Genomic DNA, 23,932 nt, shown 5'->3' on the forward strand with positions numbered 1-23,932 from the left:
AAGGGGAAACAGATATTAATAGAAATAAATAAATTAAAGATATGCCCATAAGTGCTGTGAGGCTGGGAGGGGGCAAGAATAAAGGGAGCAAGTCAGGGCAATGCAGAATGTAGTGGGAGAAGAGGAAAGGAGGGCTTAGTTAGGGAAGGCCTCTCACAGCAAGCACGTGGTATATCTGGGATTAGAACCCAAGTCCTCTGGCTCCCAGGCCCAGGATCTTTCCACTAGACCACACAGCTTCAAAAAGGCAGGAGCCTCCATTCACTCTTTCAGTCATATTTATTATGCACTTACTGTGTGCAAAGCACTATACTAAGGACTTGGGAGAGTACAATATAACAATAAATAGACACATTCCCTTGCCACACAAGCTCCAGGAGGAAGATTCCCCAGGTGGCATTCCCTTGCATATTGGTTAGCCCATCCAAACATGAGTGTCAACATAATTGTTACGTACCAACAGTCCTCACTTGAACAACAGACCTCACCGTCCACCAACTGCTGTTATTAGACTGGACATAATCACACACATAGGTTCCACGGTGATCTTTATAGGTTTCTTTCAAATGGACTCTACTGTTCTCAATGGGAAGAGAAAAAGGCTTTTCAATCTAGCCAAGGAAAAAAAAAGGCAGATGATACAACTGTCACTGACCTCGGGGCCAGATAAAATTCTCTGCTCCAGATACAACCCCTTCACCAGACTAAGGTACTATTTGCCTCCCATGGGGTTTAATGCCGAAAAACTTTACGTCCATGGGAAAATGAATGAAAGTAACCTTAAAGCCGAAGGAGGCAGTGAGGAGCCGGGAGAGACAGCAGCATCTCCTAGCTGGGATACAGGCCTGGTGAACTAATCCTGACTCTGCTGTCTCTCCCAGCTTAGAATCATTCAACTTTTCTGCTCTTTGCATCTCCTTCCTCCCTCATGAAGCAATCACGAGGATTTGTCCAGGCCCAATGTCATTAGCACCTGAAGCAACTTGGAAAAAGATATCCCCACTCTCAAGTTGGGCTGGACTGTCTCACAAGCTCCCTCACGTAACACTGGGCACAGAGGATGTCTTCACAGCATTGCATTTTTCTAACCCTCCATTTCCTCCTTCTCCCTAATTATCCATCTCCTCCTTCTCTCTAACCTAGCCTTACATCCTCCCTCCCCATCTCTTCTGTTCCCCCAGTCTCTTAAACCTCCAAGCCTCAGGTCTTAACAAAAAGGCAAACTCAGGGTTCCTGCTCCCAGAAGGTGGGGAGGAAAAAGGAGTGTGTCCATGAATGTGAAAGATCGCCATTAGCATTCACTGATAGCCCCTTGTCAAATCCAAGCTTGGGTTACCATGAGTTGGGTGATATCCCGGAGGAGAATCAATCCATCAATCAATCAATCAATTGTATTTTTTGAGCGCTTATTATTTGCAGAGCACTGAACTAAATGTTTGGAAGAGTGCATTAGGGGAGGAAGAAAAGGATGAGGAAGAAGAGGACAGGAAGGAGGAGGATGGGGGTCTTTGCTAGTGATGGGGTATTAGCACAGATTTGTGTGGGGTGAAAGAGGCAGTGGTAGTGCAAAGGGGCCTTTGATATGGAGTCCAAAGATCCAAAGATTCAGCCATTCAGTAGTCAGTCAGTCAGTCAATCATACATTGTCCTGTAGTAAGAGCTTGGGAGAGTACAATAAACATGTTTTAACAATAAACAGACACATTCGCTGCCCACAATGGCCTTATAATCTGGAGGAGGGGACAGGCATTAATATAAATAAATAAATTACAGAAACATACATAAGTGCTGTGGGGCTGAGAGAGGGGATGAATAAAGAGAGCAAGTCAGGGTGATGCAGAAGGGAGAGGGAGAAGAGAAAAGGAGAGGTTAGTCAGGGAAGGCCTTTTTGAGGAGGTGTACTTTCAATAAGGCTTTGAAGCTAGGAAGAGAATAATTGTCTATTGGATATGAGGAGAGAGCACATTCCAGGCCAGACGCAGGACATGAATGAAAGGTCAGCAGCAAGATAGATGAGATTAAGGTATAATGAGAAGGTTGGCACTAGAGGAACAAAGTATGTGGCTGGATTATTTAGTAGGAAAGTAGCAAAATCATTTAGGGGCCCAGCCAGTAGCACCATGCAGGGGATCAGCGGGCCCAGCGCAGTCAGGGTGTGAGGGTACCGGGATAGCTGGAACAAGATAGCTGGAACAACTGCTGCTGCTGAGCCCTTCAAGCCCTGGGAACTCTGCTGCCAGTTCCTCCAGGACCCTCCATCCCAAAAGGGTGTGAGAATAAGCCTAGACTGCTCAGGACTGAGTGGGGTGCAGCCCAGGATGTGGTACAGGCCGTTTCTTAGAAGCTCCCACACCACCCAGCTGTACCACACCCTCCACCTTCAGTCACCCACTCTCCAGGCCTCCTCCTTGAGCCCTATCTAGCTCCCACAGTACCAGCTGCCCAATGAAGGCAGCGGGAGCAGGCTGGGCACCAGAAGGAGGCTGCTCAAGCCCGAGCCCTGAAAATGATGCCCCTCCACTGCTTCTTTCTCTTCCAGGAACTCACCCACTCAACCTAGCAAACCTGATAGGGGCCCAGGAAGAGGAGTGGAGGCAGAGAGGACCCATATTCATACCTCACTGCTGGATCCAGGACACATGGGTTCCTCTCTCAGGCATCCAGCCTCTTGGCTTGCCCTGAACCAGTGATGAGCCACATAAAGCAGCAGCCACAGACGTTAGACAGGCACAAGCTATCTGGTCTTTGGGGTTCTGCCTGGCTGGAAAGATGTACTGGCGGGAGGAAGGTTGGCGGCGATTGTTCTGGGTCAAGTCTAGAGCAGGCTTCGGAGGCGGGGATAAGGTCCGCACCACCAGATGCTCTTTCACTCACCAATCCCCATCAGCAGCCACTCCTTTGCAGAGCTCAGAAATGAAAAATGGCCACCATGAAGACTCAGGGGCTGAGGGAGTGGAGGTGGGCTTCAGTTAGAGGACTACAGGCCCCTACTGATGCTACACATTGTGGATGGCTATTTTGGGTGTCTTCCCAGGCACCATCTTCATAATGTCCAGGGTGATAAATTCAAGAGGTAAGGGGTTGACCATTTGAAGAAGCGAATGCTCAAATCACACGAGGGAGGTGGGGTGAGGTCTGGAAGGGGTCCAAAACCTGGCCTGTGCAGTTGCAGTCCCTCAGGCTCCTACAGTAATCTGGTCCTGTCCATATCGAGAATCAACCTAGTTGGAAAATATCTGAGACAGTACAGATGGTCTAGTGGAGAGAGCACAAGCCTGGGAATCAGAAGGACTTGGGTTCTAATCCTAACTCTGCCACTTGTCTGCTGTGTAACCCTGGACAAGTCACTTCAATTCTCTGTGCTTCAGTTTACCTCATCTGCAAAATGGGGATTAAGACTGTGAACCCTATGTGGAACTACACCCAACCTGATTAACTTGATCTACCCCAGCACTTAGAACAGTGCTTGACACATATTAAGTGCTTCACAAATATGATTATTATTATTATATGCTGGGGAGTGGGGACAGCACTTGGGTTTTAGGCCTCCCATGTGAACTGCAGACCAGCTAGTGGGGGTGATCCAGGAGTCATTGGGGACCCTCGATAGATCTAAAATCAGCTGCTGCAGTTTACAAAATGGGAAGCTGGAGGTCCTGTCATTTGAGAGGCCAGGTACCCTGTACAATAGCTGCAAACTGTGGCACTCTCTTTCCCGTGAAGTCTTTTGTATCTTATATTCAGAACTGATCTCCTGGAAGTACTGTAGGGGAGGACCTTTTGTTTCAAAAAACCAATAAAATTCAGGGCAATTTTACACCTCTTATGACTTCACTATCAAATAGTATGATCACTCAAGCTCTGTTCTTGAGAAGCATCATGGCATAGTGGATAGAACACGGGTCTGGGAGTCAGAAAGTCATGCGTTCTAATCCCAGCTCCAGCACTTGTCTGCTGTGTGACCTTGGGCATGTCACTTCACTTCTCTGTGCCTCAAGTCACCTCATCTGTAAAATGGGGATTTGAGACTCTGATCCCCGTGTAGGATAGGGACTGTGTCCAACCAGATTAGCTTGTATCCTCCCCAGGGTTTAGTACAGTGCCTGGCACACAGTAAACGCTTAACAAATGCCATTAGTATTATTATTATTATTATCATTATTATTATTATTCTAGTTCATCCAAGGCACCTATAAAGCAATCCAGAGGTTCCTTTCAACAACAATGTTGGAGGTGTCCCTGGAATGCTCAGTGGCTGCATTGTGGGTACTTGGTCTTCACCCCATCCTCAGCCCCATACAGCAGTTATGTACACATCTGGAATTAATTCATTCATATAAACATCTGACCCTATCTAGACTGTAAGCTTATTGTGGGCAGGGAGCCTGTCTACCAATTCTTTTTTAGTACAGTGTTCTGCGCAAAGTAAGCACTAAATAAGTACCATTGATTGATTGATTGATTGATGCTTAGTGTCAGGGGCCTTGGAATCATGTATTATTGGCACAGTTTTATAGGGTCCCTTCTGGTAGCTCTTTGTTGTCCCAAGACAAAAGGAAGGAAGCCCCCTTACCCTGTACCACTTCACGGCTGACTTGAGTGAATCATGCTGGCAATGGAAACCGGGGCAAGAAATTGAATTTTGGCTCCCAATGAGGAAGTCTACCAGGTTTGGTCCAGAGCCCCAACAGGGTGACTTTGACTTTGGCTGAACATCTAAGATCATCTTGACGCAACTGGATCGTCCTGCAGGAGACCTGAAAAAGACAGAAGAACTTGCTAATGATCACTCATCCCCTAGACTGTCACTCACTGTGGGTAGGGAACATGTCTACAAAATCAGTTGTACTGTAATCTCCCAAGCATTTAGTACAGAGCTCTGCACCCAGTAAGTGCTCAATAAATATCACCAATTGATTCTGAGCAGCCTAGTTGTTTTGTTCAGAGTAAGCTGGGAACATTTCCAGGACACTAGACTACTGATCTAGGCTCAGAGGGATGGTGCTTCACATAGTCACTGTACGAAATGAAGAAGACCAGCCTTGTCACTGTACAAAATGAAATGAAGTGGCCTAGCAGCATTCTGTAAAATCTACAATCCAACAAAATTCTTCCCAACCAATGATATATCTACCCAACTGTTTAGTACGCTTCTTGGCACATGGTTGGCACTTAATGCATACCACAATTTTTGTTTCTTATGATTACCATTACTGTCTCTCCTTCTGACCCATCCTTGATCCTTTCTCACACAAATCCCTGTCCCCACTGGAGAAGTCTCCATTGCAGCTCAGGGGTCTTAAGAAGGCTAAGGCAGCTAGAGTCTGGGCATGTTTGAAGCTGAAGAGTCACTGTTCGTTGCATGGCATCACCTGAAAGTAGGCCCAGGCAGCGTGGCCTAGGGGATAGAGCTTGGGCCTGGGAGTCAGAAAGAGCTGAGTTCTAAACCCAACTCAGCCACTTGTCTGCTGTAGAAGTCACTTAACTTCTCTGTGCCTCAGTTACCTTAACTGTAAAATGAGGATTAAGACTGTGGAACAGTGACTGTGTCCAACCCACTTAGCTTGAATCTACCCTAAAACTTAGAACAGTGCTTGACTCATAGTAAGCACTTAACAAATATCATCATCATTATTATTACTACTTACACAGCAGCAGCAGGGGCAGAGAGGGAGGGATGATGGGACCAGGTCTTCTTCCACTCTGGCTCAAGTCAGCACTAGGACAGTGACAGAGCTGGCAATACTGCTTAGTCATGAGCTGCCACTCAAGCAATCAATTAATGGTATTTATTGAGTGCTTAGTGTATGCAGAACACTGTGCTAAACCCTTGAGAGAATACAACAGAGTTGGTGGATGGGTTTCCTGCCCACAAGGAGATTACAGTCTAGAGGGGAAGGCAGACATTGAAATAAATTATGGATCTGTACATAAATGCTTTGGACATGAGGGAGGGGTGAATAAAGGCTACAAATCCATGGGCAAGGGAAACATAGAAGAGAGAGGAAGTAGGGAAAATGAGGTTGCAAACAGGGAAGGCCTCTCAGAAGAGATGTGATTTTAATTAAACAATCAATTGTATTTATTGAATGCACACTGAGTGGAGAGCACTATACTAAGTCCTTGGAAGAGAACAATTTAAGCGTTGGTAGACACGTTCCCTGCCCACAACAAACTTAAATAAGACTTTGAAGGTGGGGATAGTGGGGGTCTCTCTGATAGGAAGAGGGAGGGGGTAAAAAGCCAGATACAGGATGTGGGTAAGGGATCGGTGGTGAGCTAGGTGAGATCAAGGTACAGAGAGTCTGTAGGTGTTAAAGGTGCTGAGTGTGCAGGCTGGGTAAAAGAAAGAAATAAGCAAGTTAAGCTAGGGGGGTGCAAGTTGATTGAGTGCTTTAAAGCCAATGGTGAAGAGATTCTGTTTGATGCAGAGGTGGATGCAGAGTCCTTGGTTATGCTAGGGATCAGATACTTCCCTGATGGGCTAAGACAGACTAGGTGATGGATAAATATCTGATTGTCCGCTGGGGAAATCTAATATCTTTTACTGGGAAATAATCATGAGGACACCTCTTGGGTTTGCACCTGGAGAGTTTCCAGTACTTTACCAGTCTCAGGAGGAAGAGTCAAGCAGAGGCATAGCCATTCCATTTCTAGCTTGGGCAGTGGCTAGTGAGTGGAAGGCAATCTGCTACAAGTCAAGACTACCCTGTGCTGGGCTGCAGAGCAAAGGAGAGAGTTGAGGGCGGACACTCAGGTTTACTGCGCTGAAGGAGGCAATGGTAAACCACCTCTGTATTTTTACCCAGAAAGCTTTATGGATACACTACCAGAATGACTGCAAATGGAGGATGGGCATTCTGGGAGAGATGTATCCATGGCATAGCTTTGGGTCAGACCTGACTCAACAGCATAAGACAACAACAACAACAACTATCATGAGGAGGGCTTTGTTCAGATGTGAAGCTATTTGGCCTAGTGAAACAAGCCCAGGACTGGGAGTCAAGAGACCTGAGTTTTTTAGTGCATGAAGTTTCACTCAGCCTACCTCCATTTTCTCCTCAAAATCCTCCAGTGGGTCCCTGGGTCTTGCAGTATCAAACAAAAACTCAACATTGGCTTCAAAGAACTCCATCATCTGGCCCCACCATATCTATCTGCTTTCTTTTTTTATGGTATTTGTTAAGAGCTTACTATGTGTAAGGCACTGTACTAAGGCCTGGGATAGACACAAACCAATCTGGTTGGCACAGTATTTCCCATTTGGGGCTCACAGTCTTAATACCCACTTTACAGATGAGGTAACAGGCATGGAGGAGTTAAGTGACTCGCCCAAGGTCACAGAGCAGTCAAGTGGCAAATCCAGCAATAAAACCCAGGTCCTTCTGACTCCCAGGCCCGAGATCTATCTACCAGGTCTTGCTGCTTCTCCCACTGTTCCCCAAAATGCTGCTCTCCACCCTCCACCCCCATGTTCATGCTGCTTTCCCAGTTTGGAACTTCCTCCTTAATTTCCCATCTTCTCCTTAGCCAATTCTAGTACTTATGAATTTATTTTCACTCTTCTTAGCAATCACATATATCACTCTTCTCCATCAATTTATTTTGACCATGGGAGCTGTAACTGTGTTAATGACTGTCTTCCCCTTTAGAATGAAAATTCCTTATTATCAGATAAAAAAATAATAATAATTGTGGCATTTGTTAAGAACTATGTGCCAGGTACTATACTAAGCACTGAGATAGACACAAGGTTAGGATTGTCCCACACTGGGCTCACAGTCTTAATCTCCATTTTCAGATGAGGTAACTGAGGCACAGAGAAGTGAAGGGACTTGCCCAAGGTCACACAGCAGATAAGTAGCAGACCAATGATTAGACCCCAGCTCCTTCTGACTCCTAGGCCTGTACTCTATCCACTGGCCAGCTGCTTCCCCAAGTGCTTAAGCAGATCTTATGTCACTTGGTTTTTCTGTAATTCCCAAGCATGTTGTACAGTGCACTGGACCCAGTGAGTTCTCAATAAATGTTATTAATAATACTGATTCCCCTAACTGTAGTTTATTTTAATGTGTATAACCCCTTCTAGTCTGTAAGCAGTGTGGCCTAGTAGAAAGAGCATGTATGTGGGAGTTAGATGACCTGAGTTCTAATCCTGGCTCTGCTATTTGTCTGCTGTGTCACCTTGGGCAAGTCACTTAATTCCCTATCTCACTTATCTGTAAAATGGGGAATAAGATTGTGAGCCCCGTGTGGGACTTGGACTGTGCTTAACCTCATTATCTTGTATCTACCTCAGCTCTTAGTACAGTGCCTGGCACAACAAAGTAAGCACTTGACAAATATCATAAAAAAAAAAGAAAGAAAGCACCTCTTGGCCAGAGATTGTGTCTATCAACTCTTTATATATTGTACTCCACCAAGAACTTAGTACAGTAGTATGCATGTAGTAATTGCTCCAAAAATAACATTGACTGATTACTACCTCTAAATTCAGTTCTGCACTGACCTATGTGACCCTGGGCAAGTGTCTTTACCTCTGTAGATTTCTGAAATTAAGGAGTGGGGGTGGAATACCTGTTCTGTCTACTTATTAGATTGGGGTCTCCATATGGATCAGGGTCTGTGTCTGATCTGATTATCTTCTATTCTCCCCAAGCTTGTAGAACAGTGCTTTGCACCAGACTTTCCAACTTTTACATTTTGAGCATGGGGATGGTAAAAGGACAGGAATTTCATAGGGAATAAATTTATTTACTTATATTAATGTCTGACTCACCCTTAAGCTGTAAACTTGTTACGGAAAGAAAACGTCTCCAACTCTGTTCATTCAACTGTATTTCCTGAGTGCTTACTGTGTGCAGAACACTGTACTAAGCACTTGGAACGTACAGTTTGGCAACAGATATAGACAATCCCTGACCAACAATGGGCTCACAGTCGAAAAGACTCTGTTGTACAACTCTGTTGTATTGTACTCTTCCAAACACTTAGCACAAAGCTCTGCACACAGTTATGCATTCAATAAATATTACTGATTGATTGGGAGGGAACAGGCTTCAAGAATTAACAGGCCAAAAAAACACCAGTTGGGGACTTTTTAGCCCTGATTGAAAGCTCTTAGATCTAGTCAGAGATCTGGGGTGAGTGAGTCTAAACTGCAGAGAAGCAGCATGGCCTAGTGGATAAAACACAGGCCTGGAAATAAGAAAGATGTGGGTTCTTATCCCAGCTCTGCCACTTGTCTGCTATGTGACCTCAGGTGAATCACTTCACTTCTCTGGGCCTCAGTTATCTCATTTGTAAAATGGGGATTAAGACTGTGTGCCCCATGTGGGAAGGGACTTTGTCCAACCTGATTTGTTTGTATCCACCCTAGTGCTTAGTTCAGAGCTTGGTACGTAGTAAGGTCTTAACAAATACCACCATCATCATTATTATTATTATTATTCTCCTTGTAGGCAGGGATTTTGTTCACCATTTCTGTTGTATTGTACTCTCTCAAGCACTTAGTATAGTGCTCTACACACAATAAGAGCTCCATAAAGATCATCAATGACTCTGGGAGTTCCCCCTCACACAACTATGGAGACCTTTGTCCCCATGGAGTAAGGTCCTACGCTTGGCACAAAGAAAGCACCAAATAGATTTTGTAGCAAGTGAGTTCTCAGACACCAATAAATGCTTGAGGTTATAAGCTTGTACCTGATTGTACAGAAGTACAGTCCAGCATCTTCACTCTTTACTGCACGGAAGCAAAGTGCATTCCTCTCCTGTTTGATGTCAGGGCCCTTCATGCCGCTAATGTCTTGGGGATCTTTACTATTCTGGAGTTGTTGGAACCATCGCACTGCAGAGTGGTTGCATTTTTTTTCATGGCACATGCCCTGTCTCAGGGCCGGGACATCCTTGTGTAAGAGAGGACTTTGACCGTGGGGTGGTTCAGCACAGAACAGGTAAAATTTCTCCTCGGCCATAGCACGGTATCTCCAAGCAGGACCATCATGGGGGCAGTCTAAAAACACAGGCAATAGAGAATGTGATAAGTGAACTCATTACCCTACAAGGAAACTCCTTCCAGACGATTGAGATTTCTCTATAGTTGTTGGGGTGTGCCTGCACAGGACAAACGGAATTGGAGATCTGGCTGCTCACCAGATATTTGTTTCAATTTGGACAACTATAGTTTCAGAGGGGAGGGAGGATTATGACATTGGTTAAGTGCTTACTTTGTGTCAGGCACTGTACTAAGTACTGGGGTAGGTACAAGGTAATCAGATTGTCATAGCCCATGTTCCACATGGGGCTTACAGTCTTAATCCCTATTTTCCAGGTGAGGTCACTGAGGTACAGAAAAGTTAAGTCACTTGCCCAAGGTCACATAGCAGGCAAGTGGTGGAGCCGGGATTAGAAACCAGGTCCTTCTAACTCCCAGGTCTGTGTTCTATCCACTAGCCCATTCTGCTTCTCATCTGTCTCCCATGTGTATAGTTGTCTCCCAAGTTGCGCAGTTGTCTTCCAAGAAATCTCCTCTCTCAGAAGTCATCTCCCTAACTTTCAAAGCCTTGTTAAAAGCACATCTCTTCCAAGAGGTCTTCCCCAACTAAACTCTCATAGCCTCTTCTTCATTTATTCATTCAATAGTATTTATTGAGCGCTTACTATGTGCAGAGCACTGTACTAAGCACTTGGAATGAACAAGTCGACAACAGATAGAGACAGTCCCTGCAGTTTGACGGGCTTACAGTCTAATTGGGGGAGACAGACAGACAAGAACAATGGCAAAAAATAGAGTCAAGGGGAAGAACATCTCGTAAAAACAATGGCAACTAAATAGAATCAAGGCGATGTACATTTCATTAACAAAATAAATAGGGTAATGAAAATATATACAGTTGAGCAGACGAGTACAGTGCTGAGGGGATGGGAAGGGAGAGGGGGAGGAGCAGAGGGAAATGAGAGGAAAAGAGGGTTAAGCTGCGGAGAGGTGAAGGGGGGCGGTAGAGGGAGTAGAGGGGGAAGGGGAGCTCAGTCTGGGAAGGCCTCTTGGAGGAGGTGAGTTTTAAGTAGGGTTTTGAAGAGGGGAAGAGAATTAGTTTGGTGGAGGTGAGGAGGGAGGGCATTCCAGGACCACGGGAGGACATGGCCCAGGGGTCGTCGGCGGGATAGGCGAGACCGAGGGATGGTGAGGAGGTGGGCGGCAGAGGAGCGGAGCGTGCGGGGTGGGCGGTAGAAAGAGAGAAGGGAGGAGAGGTAGGAAGGGGCAAGGTGATGGAGAGCCTTGAAGCCTAGAGTGAGGAGTTTTTGTTTGGAGCGGAGGTTGATAGGCAACCACTGGAGTTGTTAAAGAAGGGGAGTGACATGCCCAGATCATTTCTGCAGGAAGATGAGCCGGGCAGCGGAGTGAAGAATAGACTGGAGTGGGGCGAGAGAGCAGGAAGGGAGATCAGAGAGAAGGCTGACACAGTAGTCTAGCCAGGATATAACAAGAGCCTGTAGCAGTAAGGTAGCCGTTTGGGTGGAGAGGAAAGGGTGGATCTTGGCGGTATTGTAAAGGTGAAACCAGCACTCCCTTCTGCATTCCCTTGCACCTGGAAATGCATCCTTTGTTCACCCAACCCTCAGCCTCATAGCACTTATTTATATACCTGTAATTTATGTAGTGATCTTGATGTCAGTCTCCCCCTTTAGCCTGCAGGTTTCTTGAGAAGCAGTGTGGTTCGGTGGAAAAAGCACAGGCTTAGGAGCCGGAGGACAGGGGTTCTAATCCCAGACCTGCCACCTGTCAGCTCTGTGTCTTTGGGTAAGTCACTTCACTGCTCAGTGCCTCAGTTACCTCATCTATAAAATGGGGATTAAGACTGTGAGCCTCATGTGGGGCAACCCGATTACATCGTAACTACCCCAGCGCTTAGAACAGTGCTCGACACATAGTAAGCACTTAACAAATACCAACATTATTATTATTATTATTGTGGAGAGGGCATGTGTCTACCAACTATGTCATATTGTACTCTCCTAAGAACCTAGTACAGTTCTCTGCACACAGTAAGCACTCAATAAATATGATTGACTGATAGACTTATTATTTCCTGATTAACCCTACCACATTTCCAGTCAGTTCACACCATCATATCACTGAGGCATTCATGGTTTTTTAAGTGTTATTATTGCTTTAGTCCTACATTTGGGTCTGTCATTTGTACCTATTCTCTCACTCTTATCGATTCATCAGTGTCTCCCTTCTTATATCATAAGCATCTCCAGGTCAGGGATTGTGCTTTTCATCCTTCTTAATGTTCCCGTAGCTCTAGTATACAGAACTCTTCACACAGTAGGTGCTCAATCAATTCCATGGATATTGATCCTGATGCAGTTAGGTGCTCTTCATCGATAATACAGCCAAATCTCCTCCCAGGTTTCTTCCACGCAGGCAGTCACTGGATTTGTAAACCCTTTTTTTTTCCCTTTTTTTATGGTATTTGTTAAGCACTTACTATGTGCCAGGCACTGTACAAAGCACTGGGGTAGATACAAGATAATTAGGTTTGATACAGTCTCTGTCCCACATGTGGCTCACAGTCAGAAGGACCTGCTTTCTGATCCTGGTTTCCCCAGTTGTCTGTTGTGTGACCTTGGGCAACTCACTAACTTCCTTGTGCCACAGTTACCTCATCTGAAAAATAGGTATTAAGACTGAACCAGAGGTGGGACTCCCAGACACTCCCAGGCCCATGCTCTCACCACGAGGCCAGCCTGCTTTTCCAAATAATTATCCATGATGCATCACCACCCTCTGGTCTTCAGCAACCTGACTTATTTTCAGTGGTTCCTGAGGGAAAGGGAAACACTGTCCCTTACCTGCCCAATCCAGCTTTTCAGTGCCTGCCCCTGTGGCCAGGAAGAAAAGGATCCAGCCTCCACAGAACATCGTCTCCTCCTTCGGGTCTCATTGCCTCAGATAATATGTGTCGTTTGCCGGTGGGGCTCCGGGAAACTGTGCAGGGGAGAAGGCGGTACCTTCACAGTCAGAGTCCTTGTCATTGCTGCAACATGAGGAGATGGGATTGGGGAAGTAGAAACCAATGGTGCAATACATGTCACACAGGAAGCTATGAAATACAATCTGTTACAAGAGGTTTCACACCCATTCAGGTTTTGCATCATTTCACTGAAAAATCTCGATTGGGTGGGCATTTGTTTTGGGATGTCCTACTTTCACCCTTGGGAGCCCCACATTCAGATCTACTGGAGACGTTGCACCCACTCTACCATAGCTACTTTTGGCTGCAAGAGTTTTTCAGTTTCGGAGAAGTTTTTCCACAAGGTAAATCTTTGTCATGCAAGAGTCTCCATTTCCACTGCTCCCTTGCACCGTGTTAGAAACGTGCTTTATCAAAATGGTCCACAAGCAACCAAAAGAAAATGTCAGGTTCCCCCAGATAGAGGAAGCTACCTAGTTTGAGTGAAGGGAGAGCTTTAAGGAGGAACCTGTTCTCACAAGAACCCAGATTGCATGTATCCATCAGGAAGTGGTAGTTTTCGCAGCTGGGTTACCTAGGAGAAAGTTCTGCTTTTCCTACTACTCCACAGGGGCAAACCTGTCCTTAATTGTCTCCTGACCCTCTGAGATCAATCAATCAATGATATTTATTGAGAGCTTACTGTGTTCAGAACACTATACTAAACACTTGGGAGAGTACAAAACACAGGAATCAGTAGATGCATTCCCTGTCCACAAGGAGTTTACAGTTTAGATGGATGCTTGGATTTTGTGGGTGCACATCTGGCCCTGACATCACACTTTCTCATGCCCAGGTGTCAACCTGATTGTGGTTCAGGCTTGCCAAATCCCACAACCTCCTTGGCTGATCTTACTCCCACCTTGAGTGGTCCTAAAACACTATGTGCCAGACACTGTACTAAGTGCTGGAAAGCTTACACTGTAGAGGGATGTTTGGATTGTGTGGATGCACATATGGCCCCAACATCACACCTTCCCAGGACCTGGTGTCAACCTGATTGTGGTTCAGGCTTATCTGATCTCCTTGCCTGACCTCGCTCCCTCCTAGAGTGGCATTATGACACATGTAGACAGCCAGACAGCTGGAAGTGTTTATTCATTCATTCATTCATTCATTCAATCATATTTATTGAGCGCTTACTATGTGCAGAGCACTGTACTAAGCACTTGGAATGTACAATTTGGCAACAAATAGAAACAATCCCTGCCCAATAATGGGCTCACAGTCTAAAAGGGGGAGACAGACAGCAAAACAAAACTAGTAATCAGGCATCAATACCATCAAAATAAATAAAAGCATAGATATATACACATCATTAACAAAATAAATAGAATAAGAAATGATATATACAAATATGCGCAGTGCTGTGGGGAGGGGAAGGGGGAATAGCTGAGGGTGGGAGAAGGGAGAATGGGGAGGGGAGGTGGAGCAGAGGGAAAGGGAGGGCTAAGTCTGGGAAGGCCTCCTGGAGAAGGTGAGCTTTCAGTAGGGCTTTGAAGAGAAGAGAGTTAGTTTGGCAGATGTGAGGAGGGAGAGCATTCCAGGTCAGCGGTAGGATGTGGCCCAGGGGTTGATGGTGGGACAGGCGCAAACGAGGGACCTTGAGGGGGTGAGCGGCAGAGGAGTGGAGTGTACAGGGTGGGCTGTAGAAGGAGAGAAGGGAGGTGAGGTAGGAGGGGGCAAGGTGATGGAGATCTTCGAAGCCAAGAGTGAGGAGTTTTTGTTTCATGCCAAGTGTTGAGGGAAGGAGAGGGGAGCATCAACTGTGTGTCCTGCTGGGCTTTCCAGGAGGCTTATGAAAGAGCTCACAAGTGCAGCCTGACAATCTCATGATAAACCATGCTGCAGCCCCATCAAAAAAAAACCCCGCCCCCGCCCCCCCCCAAAAACTATTTTCTCTAGTTTTGGGTAATGGGTTTGGAGAACGTGGAACATTCTCCCAGCTTAATTTAGCCAAACAGCATCCTTCCCATCCTTCAGAAAAATTTTAAAAAGCCACCTCCTCCAGTCAGACTTCACCAATTTGTCTTCCAACTTTGTCAGGACTTCCCATCAGTCTCCTCATCACTCTTAAGCAATTTTTCTTTGATTATTTGCTACTGATTCTTTCATTTGTGTTTATTTTTCATTCCCATGATCATGCTTTTTTTTAACATTTCTATATTTGTCAATTTAAGTAAAGCTCTTCAAAGGCATGAGCTCTATGTGGCCCAGGGGCTGCATCCAACCTGATTAGCTTTTATCTACCCCGGTAATTAGCACAGTGCCTGGCACATAGTAAGTGCTTAATAAATACCATAAAAAAGGGCAGGATTGTGCCTCATATGTTCAGTTCTTGTCTCCCCAATTCTCAAGAACCTCCAGTGGTTAGCTTACCCACCTCTGCATCAAGCAGAAACATCTTACCATTGGCTTTAAAGCATTCAATCATCTTGCCCCATCTTACCTCACCTCACTAATTTACTATGGTCCTACTACAGTCCAGCCCACACACTCTGCTCCTCTAGTGTCAACTTACTCATTGTGCCACAATTTCATCTATCTCAACACCAACACCTTCACCATGTCCTCCCCTTAGCCCAGAACTCCTCCCCCTCCATATACACCAGATCACCATTCTCTCTACCTTCAAAGCATTACTGAGATCACATCTCCTCCAAGAGGTCTTTCCCGAATCAGCCCTCTTTTCCCCAGTTCACTTTTCCTTCTGCATCATCTATGCACTTCAATCTCTGACCTTTGGACATCTGATATTTGCCTCACCCCCATCCTTACTTTACTTATGTACATATCTTTAAATTATATATTACAAATTATTTATTTACTCATTTAATGTCTGTCTCCCCCTCTAGGCTGTAAGCTCATTATGGGCAGGGAATATCTGCTATTTCTATTGTACTCTCCCAAACACTTTGTACTGTGCTCTCCAGTACAAAGCTAATCTTCTATCTGTACTCCGCTCTCAATTCTCTTACCTCTATTTTGTGCTCATGTTATTTCACCAGTCTAGAATTCTCTATACACCTGTCAGTCAGTCAATCTTATGTAATAGTGGAAAGAACCCGGGCTTGGGAGTCAGAGGTCATGGGGTTCTAATCCTGACTCCACTGCTTGTCAGTTGTGTGGCCCTGGGCAAGTCACTTAACTTCTCTGCACCTCAGTTACCTCATCTGTAAAATGGAGTTGAAGACTGTGAGCCCTAAGTGGGACAACCTGATTCCCTTGTATCTACCCCAGCACTTAGAACAGTGCTTGGCACATAGTAAATGCTTAACAAATACCAACATTATTATTACATAATGAGCACTTACTGTGTGCAGAGCACTGTACTAAGCACTTGGGAGAGTACAATGTAAAAATAAACAGATACACTGTCCAACAGACCACAGCTCTCCTCATGTGCAAAAGCCCACCTAATATCCTACCTCCTCTAACAAGCCTTGCCCAATTAACTCCGAATATTCTGAGTCATGTCAACACAACAGCTACTTTTAGCACTTACATATTTTTTAGTACCATCCTTAGCATTTAACAGCTGGGCCTAGTGGAAAGAGCATGGACTGAGATTCAGAGGATCTAGGTTCTAATCCCAGCCCTGTAGTTGCCTGCTGGGTGACCATGGACTAGTCATTTAACTACTGTGTGCCTCAGTTTCCTCATCTGTAAAATGGGGTTAAAATACCTAATCTCCTCCTACTTAGACTGTGAGCTAATTAGATTCTAATCTTTTTCAAATTTGAACTTGTCAATCAATCAGGTTGCATTTATGGAGCACCTACTATATGTAGAGCACTGTATTAAGTGCTTGGGAGAGTGCAAAAGAGTTTGAAGACAAGACCCTTGGGTTCAAGGGTCTTACAGTATGACAGGGGAGAGAAAACACTTAAATTATAGATTTGTATGCTAAAACCATGTGGTACTTTTATTCTGAAACCCTTAAGAATTGGGTCTGTATTTTATGTACTTCCCTTAATATCCCATCACCATGCACAGGTCCTTCCTTGGTAATTTGCTGAATCTCGGACCTCTCTTTGCTCACTGCAATTCTGCCAGGGCATCTTTTTCAATCAGTGATATTTATAGAGAGCTCATTATGTTCAGAGCACTGAACTAAGCACTTGGAAGAGTACAATAGTGTAGACCAGTAGTGTAGACCATTGTAAGGAGCTTACAACCTATTAGGAGAGACGGACAATAAAATGAACTGTATCCTTTTCACAAAGTTGGCATGCCCTATCCCTCTGGAATTCTTTTAGGTTCTGAACTGTCTTACTGGTTTGTTGCTTTTTTCAATTTTCCTTTTCCCCCCCGACACTCCTGTCTCTTTGCCCAATTCCTCCTCTGTGATTGGTTGAGTGACATGCTAGTTAGAAAGCTTACCTTCTAGGGAAGGAGCTGGGGAGTGAGCAGAGTCTGGGGACATGGACCATGGAAGTTCCACATCACTGTTTTCTCTGACCTTCACAAAGGCCCCCCTCTGTCCCCACTCACCCTCTGCCCTCCAGTCTTTGAGGAAACTCTTCATCAGGATCATGGAGCCTTTGGAAATGTTCAAACACTGGAGTGTCAGTAGTTCTTTGAAAACAAGGGGCTATGGCTGAATGGGTGAAGATCTTTAGGAGTATCCCCTGCAAGGACTGTCAATTTGTTCATATACCATTTCATTCCCTTGCTTTTGATTCTTGAATTCTAAGTGCTCCTCTTGCCTGTGACCTGTCCGTAATTTATTTACCTCACTTGTAAAATTAAGTTCAGTTGAATTTATTGAGTGCTTACTATGTGCAAAGCATGGGGATTAAGAATGTGTGAGCCCCATGTGGGACAGGGACTCTGTCCAACCTGACTAACTTGTATCTGCCCTAGTGCTTAGAACAGCTCTTAGAACATAGTAAGTGCTTAACAAGTACTATTGTTATTATTATTATCTACCACCCCAGTAATTGTGATATTTGTTAAGTGTCTACTCTGTGGCTAGCACTGTACTAAGCACTGTGGTAGACGGAAAATAAGCAGCTTGGTTATGATGCCTGTCCTGCATGGGACTCATAGACTAAGTAGAATGGAGAACAGGTATGTAATCCCTATTTTACCGATCAATCAATCAATCAATAAATGGTATTTATTAAGCACTTACTATATGCAGAGCACTGTACTAAAAGCTTGGGTGAGTACAACACAAAAATCAGCAGATAGGTTACCTGCCCACAAGGAGCTTACAACACCAGCTTTTTATTTTTTTGGTCCAGAAAACAATTCGCCATATTTATGGCTGCAGGTAAAACCAATTCTGGACTACTGTTTGGTCTTCCAGCTTTGGCATCGCTACAATTCACAATCCAGAAGACCCAAAGAGCATTCTTGTTCTCATCACAGTGCCTATACATTTTTTGGGGGGTGGGCAAACTTTCAGCTCCTGATCCTTTCCTTTGAGAAAGGGTGTCATTGGATCTTTCGACTGTCCTTAGTTAATCAAAAAATAATGGGGCAACAGTGTTAGTTTATGACTTGTTTGAGAAGATTTCAAAGCACAGAATGAAGCACAATGAAGATTATTCCACATCCCCAACAGCTATCATCCTGTATTCAAAGAAGCTTTTGTCCTATTTAACCTTTTTCAGTTTCTTGCCCCCTTCAAAGGCTTCTTTTTCTGAATTGTGCAGATTATCACTTAAGCATACAAATTTTCAATTCATGGTAAAAAGCTAACAATATCCCAAAAAGGAAGCTTCCTCACCTAGTGGAGAGAGCACAGGCCTGGGTTCTAATCCCGTCTATGTGACCTGGGCAGGTCATTTAACCTTTCTGTGTCTTAATTTCCTTGACTGCAAAATAGGGCTGAAATACCCATTCTTCTTCCAATTTAGACTGTGGACCCCATGGGACAGGAGTAATATGCATCTACCTCAGCACTTAAAACAGTAGCAAGCACTTGACAAATACTGACTAAGGCACAGAGAAGGTCATCCAGCAGGCAAATGGAAGAGTTGGGTTTAGTCCTCTGACTTCCAGGGAATGTATCTGTCATATTGTTATATTGTACTCTCCCCAGGGCATAGTACACTGCTCTGCACACAGTAAGTGCCCAATGAATACAGTACTGACTCCCAGTCTTGTGCTCTCTCCACTAGGCCACACTGCTGACTGTCGACCTGCAGGGAGAAAACCAGGGTGGAGGATTACACACTCACCTATCCTCTCCTCCCCTGCCCCCAAGTTCTTGCCTGCCAGCGGATGAACCCACAGTGCCACACTTAATGACCCGACAGGAGAAAACACCAGTCTCAGGGATGAACATCCTGATAGCCCCATTAGCATTTGGTAAAGGGAGCAAGGTCCAGAGTTTACAAGAGATGAACAGTCCCTACTGGGATCGCAGAGTGGCACAGGAGAGCCAGAGGAGATAGAGGAGGCTTCTTTCCAATCTCCAACCAGTTAAATTGTGGAGACAGCTCCAGTGTCATCATGCACAGCATTACGCTATGATGTTCCATGCCCTGAAAAATGCATTATCCATGGGCTCGCAGAGTTGTCAAAATGACCCTGCCCCTGGGATATGTCTTGAGCTGGTAATACATGCAAGATTTGATGTTCCTAAAATTCTAGGTGCGAGAGTGTTCAAATCACATCAATTCAAAGGGCACCCTTTGTTTTGGGGAACTTAGGATGGAAAAATCAGCTGTGGCAGATAACTATGGGGAGGAAATGAAAGCAGTGGGGTCATCATCAACATCATTTTTTTAAATAAAATATCCCCTAATTATAGAAAATCCCAAAATGCCATTCCACTCACAGGAGGTTACTATAGTAAGCACAGTACACATTCTGTAGACTAAGGTGAATATTTTGGCAGAGACTTTAGACAAAGAGGGGTAGGTGGGAGAGAGGGAGAGTGACAGAGAGACTAAGACAATCAAACAGAATTACAGGCCCTGCTAGAGATAGAAAGGATCACAGGAGTCTCTTTGACCCATCTTCCTTTCTCCAGCATTCTCATGTGTACTTGTTAAACATGTTAAACAACCATCTGCCCAAACTTCAGGAACTGAACATGTTCTATACATTTAAAAGGTTTTCAATTTCAGAGAAAACCAGAGGTGGAAATAAACAAAGTTGAATACCGAGCAAACTACAATTGAGGGTTTTTCAGGTAGAGTTTTAGTGTTGATTCACATATGTATGGAAATATACACAATAAAAAGTCTATCTGCAATGGGTTGTATAAGCACTTCTTCTAGTGTTGAAAATTAAATGTCAGTGTGTCCCCAAATAGGCAGAAAACACTCCCAAAAAGAAACATGAAGACCTAAAAAGTAAATAATGTTAAATCCACCACTTAGTCTCCATTTCTCAGTAAATTCTTTTTCAAAATCTATTTCCTATATTTTCTTTCACTAATACAAAATAGCTTCATGAAGTTATTAAGGCTATTTAGGCCACAAATTAGCCTAGCTATCCATATCAAAATCCCAACAAATCACTGTAACAGAGGAGAATAATTTAAACACACAAATTATGTCATGAGCTATTTTCTGCTACACTGTAACACAAATAACATTATTCTAGCCAGTTGGTATTTGTTTCAAGATTTACAGGGTTTAGAGAAGACCCAGTCCCTGCTATCAAAGGGTTTTACAGTTGTGTTCAGATAAGAAAACTAAATTGGATTACCTCTTGAATTTAACTAGACCCATTTTTGTAAAAGGCTCAAAGACTTTGAATGCAGCTGTGTATGTTTAGGGGGGGGGGGGGGGTGAGGGGCTGGGTGCACCCTTGTTATTTTTGAACTTTATAGAGAACACTGATCAGTTAGGATTTGCCATTTCCCGAGGCATTTTCAATAGCTCTAAAAGTTTACTGAAATGGGACAGTTTGACCACCCCCACCCGCCGTAAATGAAATAGTTTCTTACCTTGACTTCCTGTAGAAGGACATGCAAAAAGTACAAGGAACTTCCCTGCCTTCTTCAACTCTTGCAAGATGGTATAATTGGTGAGAGATATCTGAAAAAGTAAATTTTCAAAGTGATGTAATCCTTTTATCAATCATATATTCACCTTGATTCTTTACAGCAGCCATTCAGGAGTCAGAAGTCATCAGTAAGAAAATAATGACCAACACTGTGAAGGGGGAAAAAGAGAGAGAAAGAGAGAGAGAGAGAGAGAGAGAGAGGGAGAGAGAGAGAGAGATAGAGGGAGAGAGAGAGAGAGAAAGAGAGAGAGAAAGAACATTTGTGTGTAATGTGTGACTGTACATTTTAGTGACAATTTATTTCAGGAGAGCTGTAAAATAGTGGTGTGAAAATATTTGGCCATTTGCAAAAAAATCAAGAAAACTACAGCTCAGTGGAAAGGGAGAAAATGACAGATAAAGACATGAAAGATCAAGTATCTTCAAACTGTTCTCTGACCAGCCTATTCTAGCTGATAGGTTTGTGGTAAAGTTGAATTGAAACAGTGGGTGAGTGTTTCCTTTACAGGAATTTCCTGTAGAACACAACGATGGGTTTTTTTTCTTGTAATACTAACCCAAAAAGTTAAAAATTTTTCCAGTCACCATAAATGTGGCACCCTAAAAGGGCCTTTAATAACCACTTTCAAGGAGTTAACAGGTTTTTTTTGTTTTGTTTTACAGGAAGGGGGACAGTATTTTTCCCCAAAAAAAGGTGTGAATGAGGTTTATTAGAATTTCTATATCAGTGATGAGCTGAGTCAAATATGAATAGCTGCCCTTGATGTTAGAAGGACAGACAAAGTCATACCATTATCTTGGATAAGACAGGACCAAGGGAGTGGCCTTCTCCCTGTTACCGCTATGCCCTCGCTGCAGTGGGTTGGAGACTACCATGAAGTATGTTGTTGGCCGGGACCCTGTGCTAGTTGCCCTGGGTGGTGATTTGGAGTTCCAGGTGCTCCAGGGATCTTGACTTGATGCCTGAATGTCACCAGTCTCATCCCTCACTATCACTTGCTCCTTGTTCTATAGGCCATAGCCTAAGACCTTGAGGTAACGGCAACAGTGACATGCTTAATACAAGCATTCACTGCCACTGCTGACACTGCCTCCTCCCCACCCCAGCTGGAGAACCTTGGGAACCATTTAAACACATAGTGCCCAGTGTCTCCTCCCTACCCCACCCCCTCCCTGGCTCTGGCAGTGGGAGCAAATTGGATGAGAGGCTAGCTGAATGACCTTTTTCCCATGATGTGGAAACCCACTGAGAGGCTGCAAAAAAGCTGAGAATGGCTCAGGGGAGCCAGGGTGGCAGGGGGGAGGCTCCTTGCCAAGAGTGTAATTTGGAGCCTCATATTGTCCCTCTTCAATCTTTCTGGGCAGACAAGTGCTACTGGGGTTGGGGGTAGGAACAGGGCAAATCCTGGGGGTGGCTTTGATGATGTCATAAGTGTGATCCAATGATATCACACATACATTGGGTTGGGGGGAAAAGAGGGGTGCTGAAAAAAAATTGATTATGCCAGGGTCCATAGAAGGATTAATCAGGCCTTGTCTGTGGCCCTAGGACTGGGTTTCTAGAACTGACATTTATCTGTTTTAGAGAAACACCACTTCCCAAATTGTAGTTTCCACCGGCTGAGGGACATCACTGTGCCCTTCAGACATCGGAGAAGGAAAATTTTTTCTGCTCCCTCTCTGAAGCCTTTTCCTGCCCAAGCCCCAAATTTTCTGGTAAGGGAGGACACCTAGAAAACCCCTTTTCCCAGTTCCCTTATACTCAACTCTTATACAGGGCCCTAGTAAATTATCTGTGATGGATGAAAAAATCCAGGAGCACACTTCTGCAATGCTGAATTTTGATGAGTTCATGCTCTATAAATAGTATTGATTGACAGCAAAAGTGCCAAAAGTGTTGCTGCTGGCCAACTGAGGTACTGGTTTCAGGCTTTGGAATACCAAACCACAGATTCTTGCTTCATTGACTTTGGGACCCAAAATCCGAGTAGCAATAGAAGCCAAAAGTGTGGCCTAGTAGAAAGATCATGGGCCTGAGAGTCAGAGAACTTGGGCTGTAATCTCAGGCTCTACCACTTCTTTGCTGGGTGACCTTAGTGAAGTCACATACCTAACTCTGTGCTTCAGTTCCTTCAATACCTGTTCTCCCTCCTACTTAGACTGTGAGCCTCATGTGGGCCTTGATTATCTTGAATCTATCCTAGTGCTTAGTATAGTGATTGGCATATAGCAGGCATTTAACAAATACCCCAGTTATTAATTATTACTACTGAGCTCTCACTTGGCACAGAGCACTATACTTGGTGCTTGGGAAGCACAGAATAACCAAGTGGCACACTCCCTGCCCACAAGGCTCTTACACTCCTATGACGGAGACAAACATAAAAATATTTACACCTAGAAGGGTCATGATAAATTGATGGAGAAGCAACAAGGCCTAGTAGATAGATCATGGGCCTGGGAGTCAGAAGGTCCTTGGTTTAAATACAGTTGCTTGCTGTGTGTCCTTGGCACTTAACTTCTCTGCAACTCAGTTATGTCATCTGAAATTGGGATCCCCCTGTGGGACATAGACTGTGTCCAACCTATTTGGCTTGAATCTACCACTTCGCTTAGTACGGTCCCGGACAGTTAACAAATATCATAAAAAAATGGAGCAGATATATATATATGTGTGTTAGGGATGGGGGAAATAAGTTCCTGAGCACTAGACCTGGCTGAAGAGAAGATATGTCTCCAGGTATAGGAGAAGTAATTGGGGAAAGTTTTTGGAGGAAGTGGGATTTTTATCACAGCCCAGCAGCCACTGCAAAGTTGCTGAGGAGCAACTGCTGACTGTTCAGAAGTTGATTCTTTATCTCAAAGGTTTCTGTTCAGCTGGATAGGGGAAGATGGACACCGAACTAAGTTTCTCTGCTTTACAGAAGCAGTCTAACAGT

At 44.5% G+C, this 23,932-nt stretch overlaps 1 protein-coding gene and 1 non-coding gene across 3 annotated transcripts in view; one reads left to right on the forward strand and one right to left on the reverse strand.

Annotated features, from left to right (window-relative positions):
- LOC100084120 (interleukin 18 receptor accessory protein) overlaps nt 1-21,360 on the reverse strand; it is a 41,743-nt gene extending 20,383 nt beyond the window's left edge. For both annotated transcript variants that reach the window (XM_029050914.1, XM_039911192.1), the window contains exons 1-5: nt 20,935-21,360; nt 12,862-13,046; nt 9,706-10,015; nt 4,574-4,757; nt 458-611 (exon numbers count right to left, since the gene is read on the reverse strand). In XM_029050914.1, the coding sequence (XP_028906747.1) occupies nt 458-611; nt 4,574-4,757; nt 9,706-10,015; nt 12,862-12,931 (718 nt within the window). In that variant the 5' untranslated portion in view covers nt 12,932-13,046; nt 20,935-21,360. The remainder of the gene's footprint in view (nt 1-457; nt 612-4,573; nt 4,758-9,705; nt 10,016-12,861; nt 13,047-20,934) is intronic.
- LOC114809863 lies at nt 6,568-6,699 on the forward strand. Its single transcript, XR_003757635.1, has one exon. It is a non-coding gene; the product is annotated as a small nucleolar RNA SNORA7 (small nucleolar RNA).
- Nucleotides 21,361-23,932: the final 2,572 nt, after the last annotated feature.

This window comes from Ornithorhynchus anatinus, chromosome 2 (assembly GCF_004115215.2).
Source record: "Ornithorhynchus anatinus isolate Pmale09 chromosome 2, mOrnAna1.pri.v4, whole genome shotgun sequence".
Taxonomy (NCBI): domain Eukaryota; kingdom Metazoa; phylum Chordata; class Mammalia; order Monotremata; family Ornithorhynchidae; genus Ornithorhynchus; species Ornithorhynchus anatinus.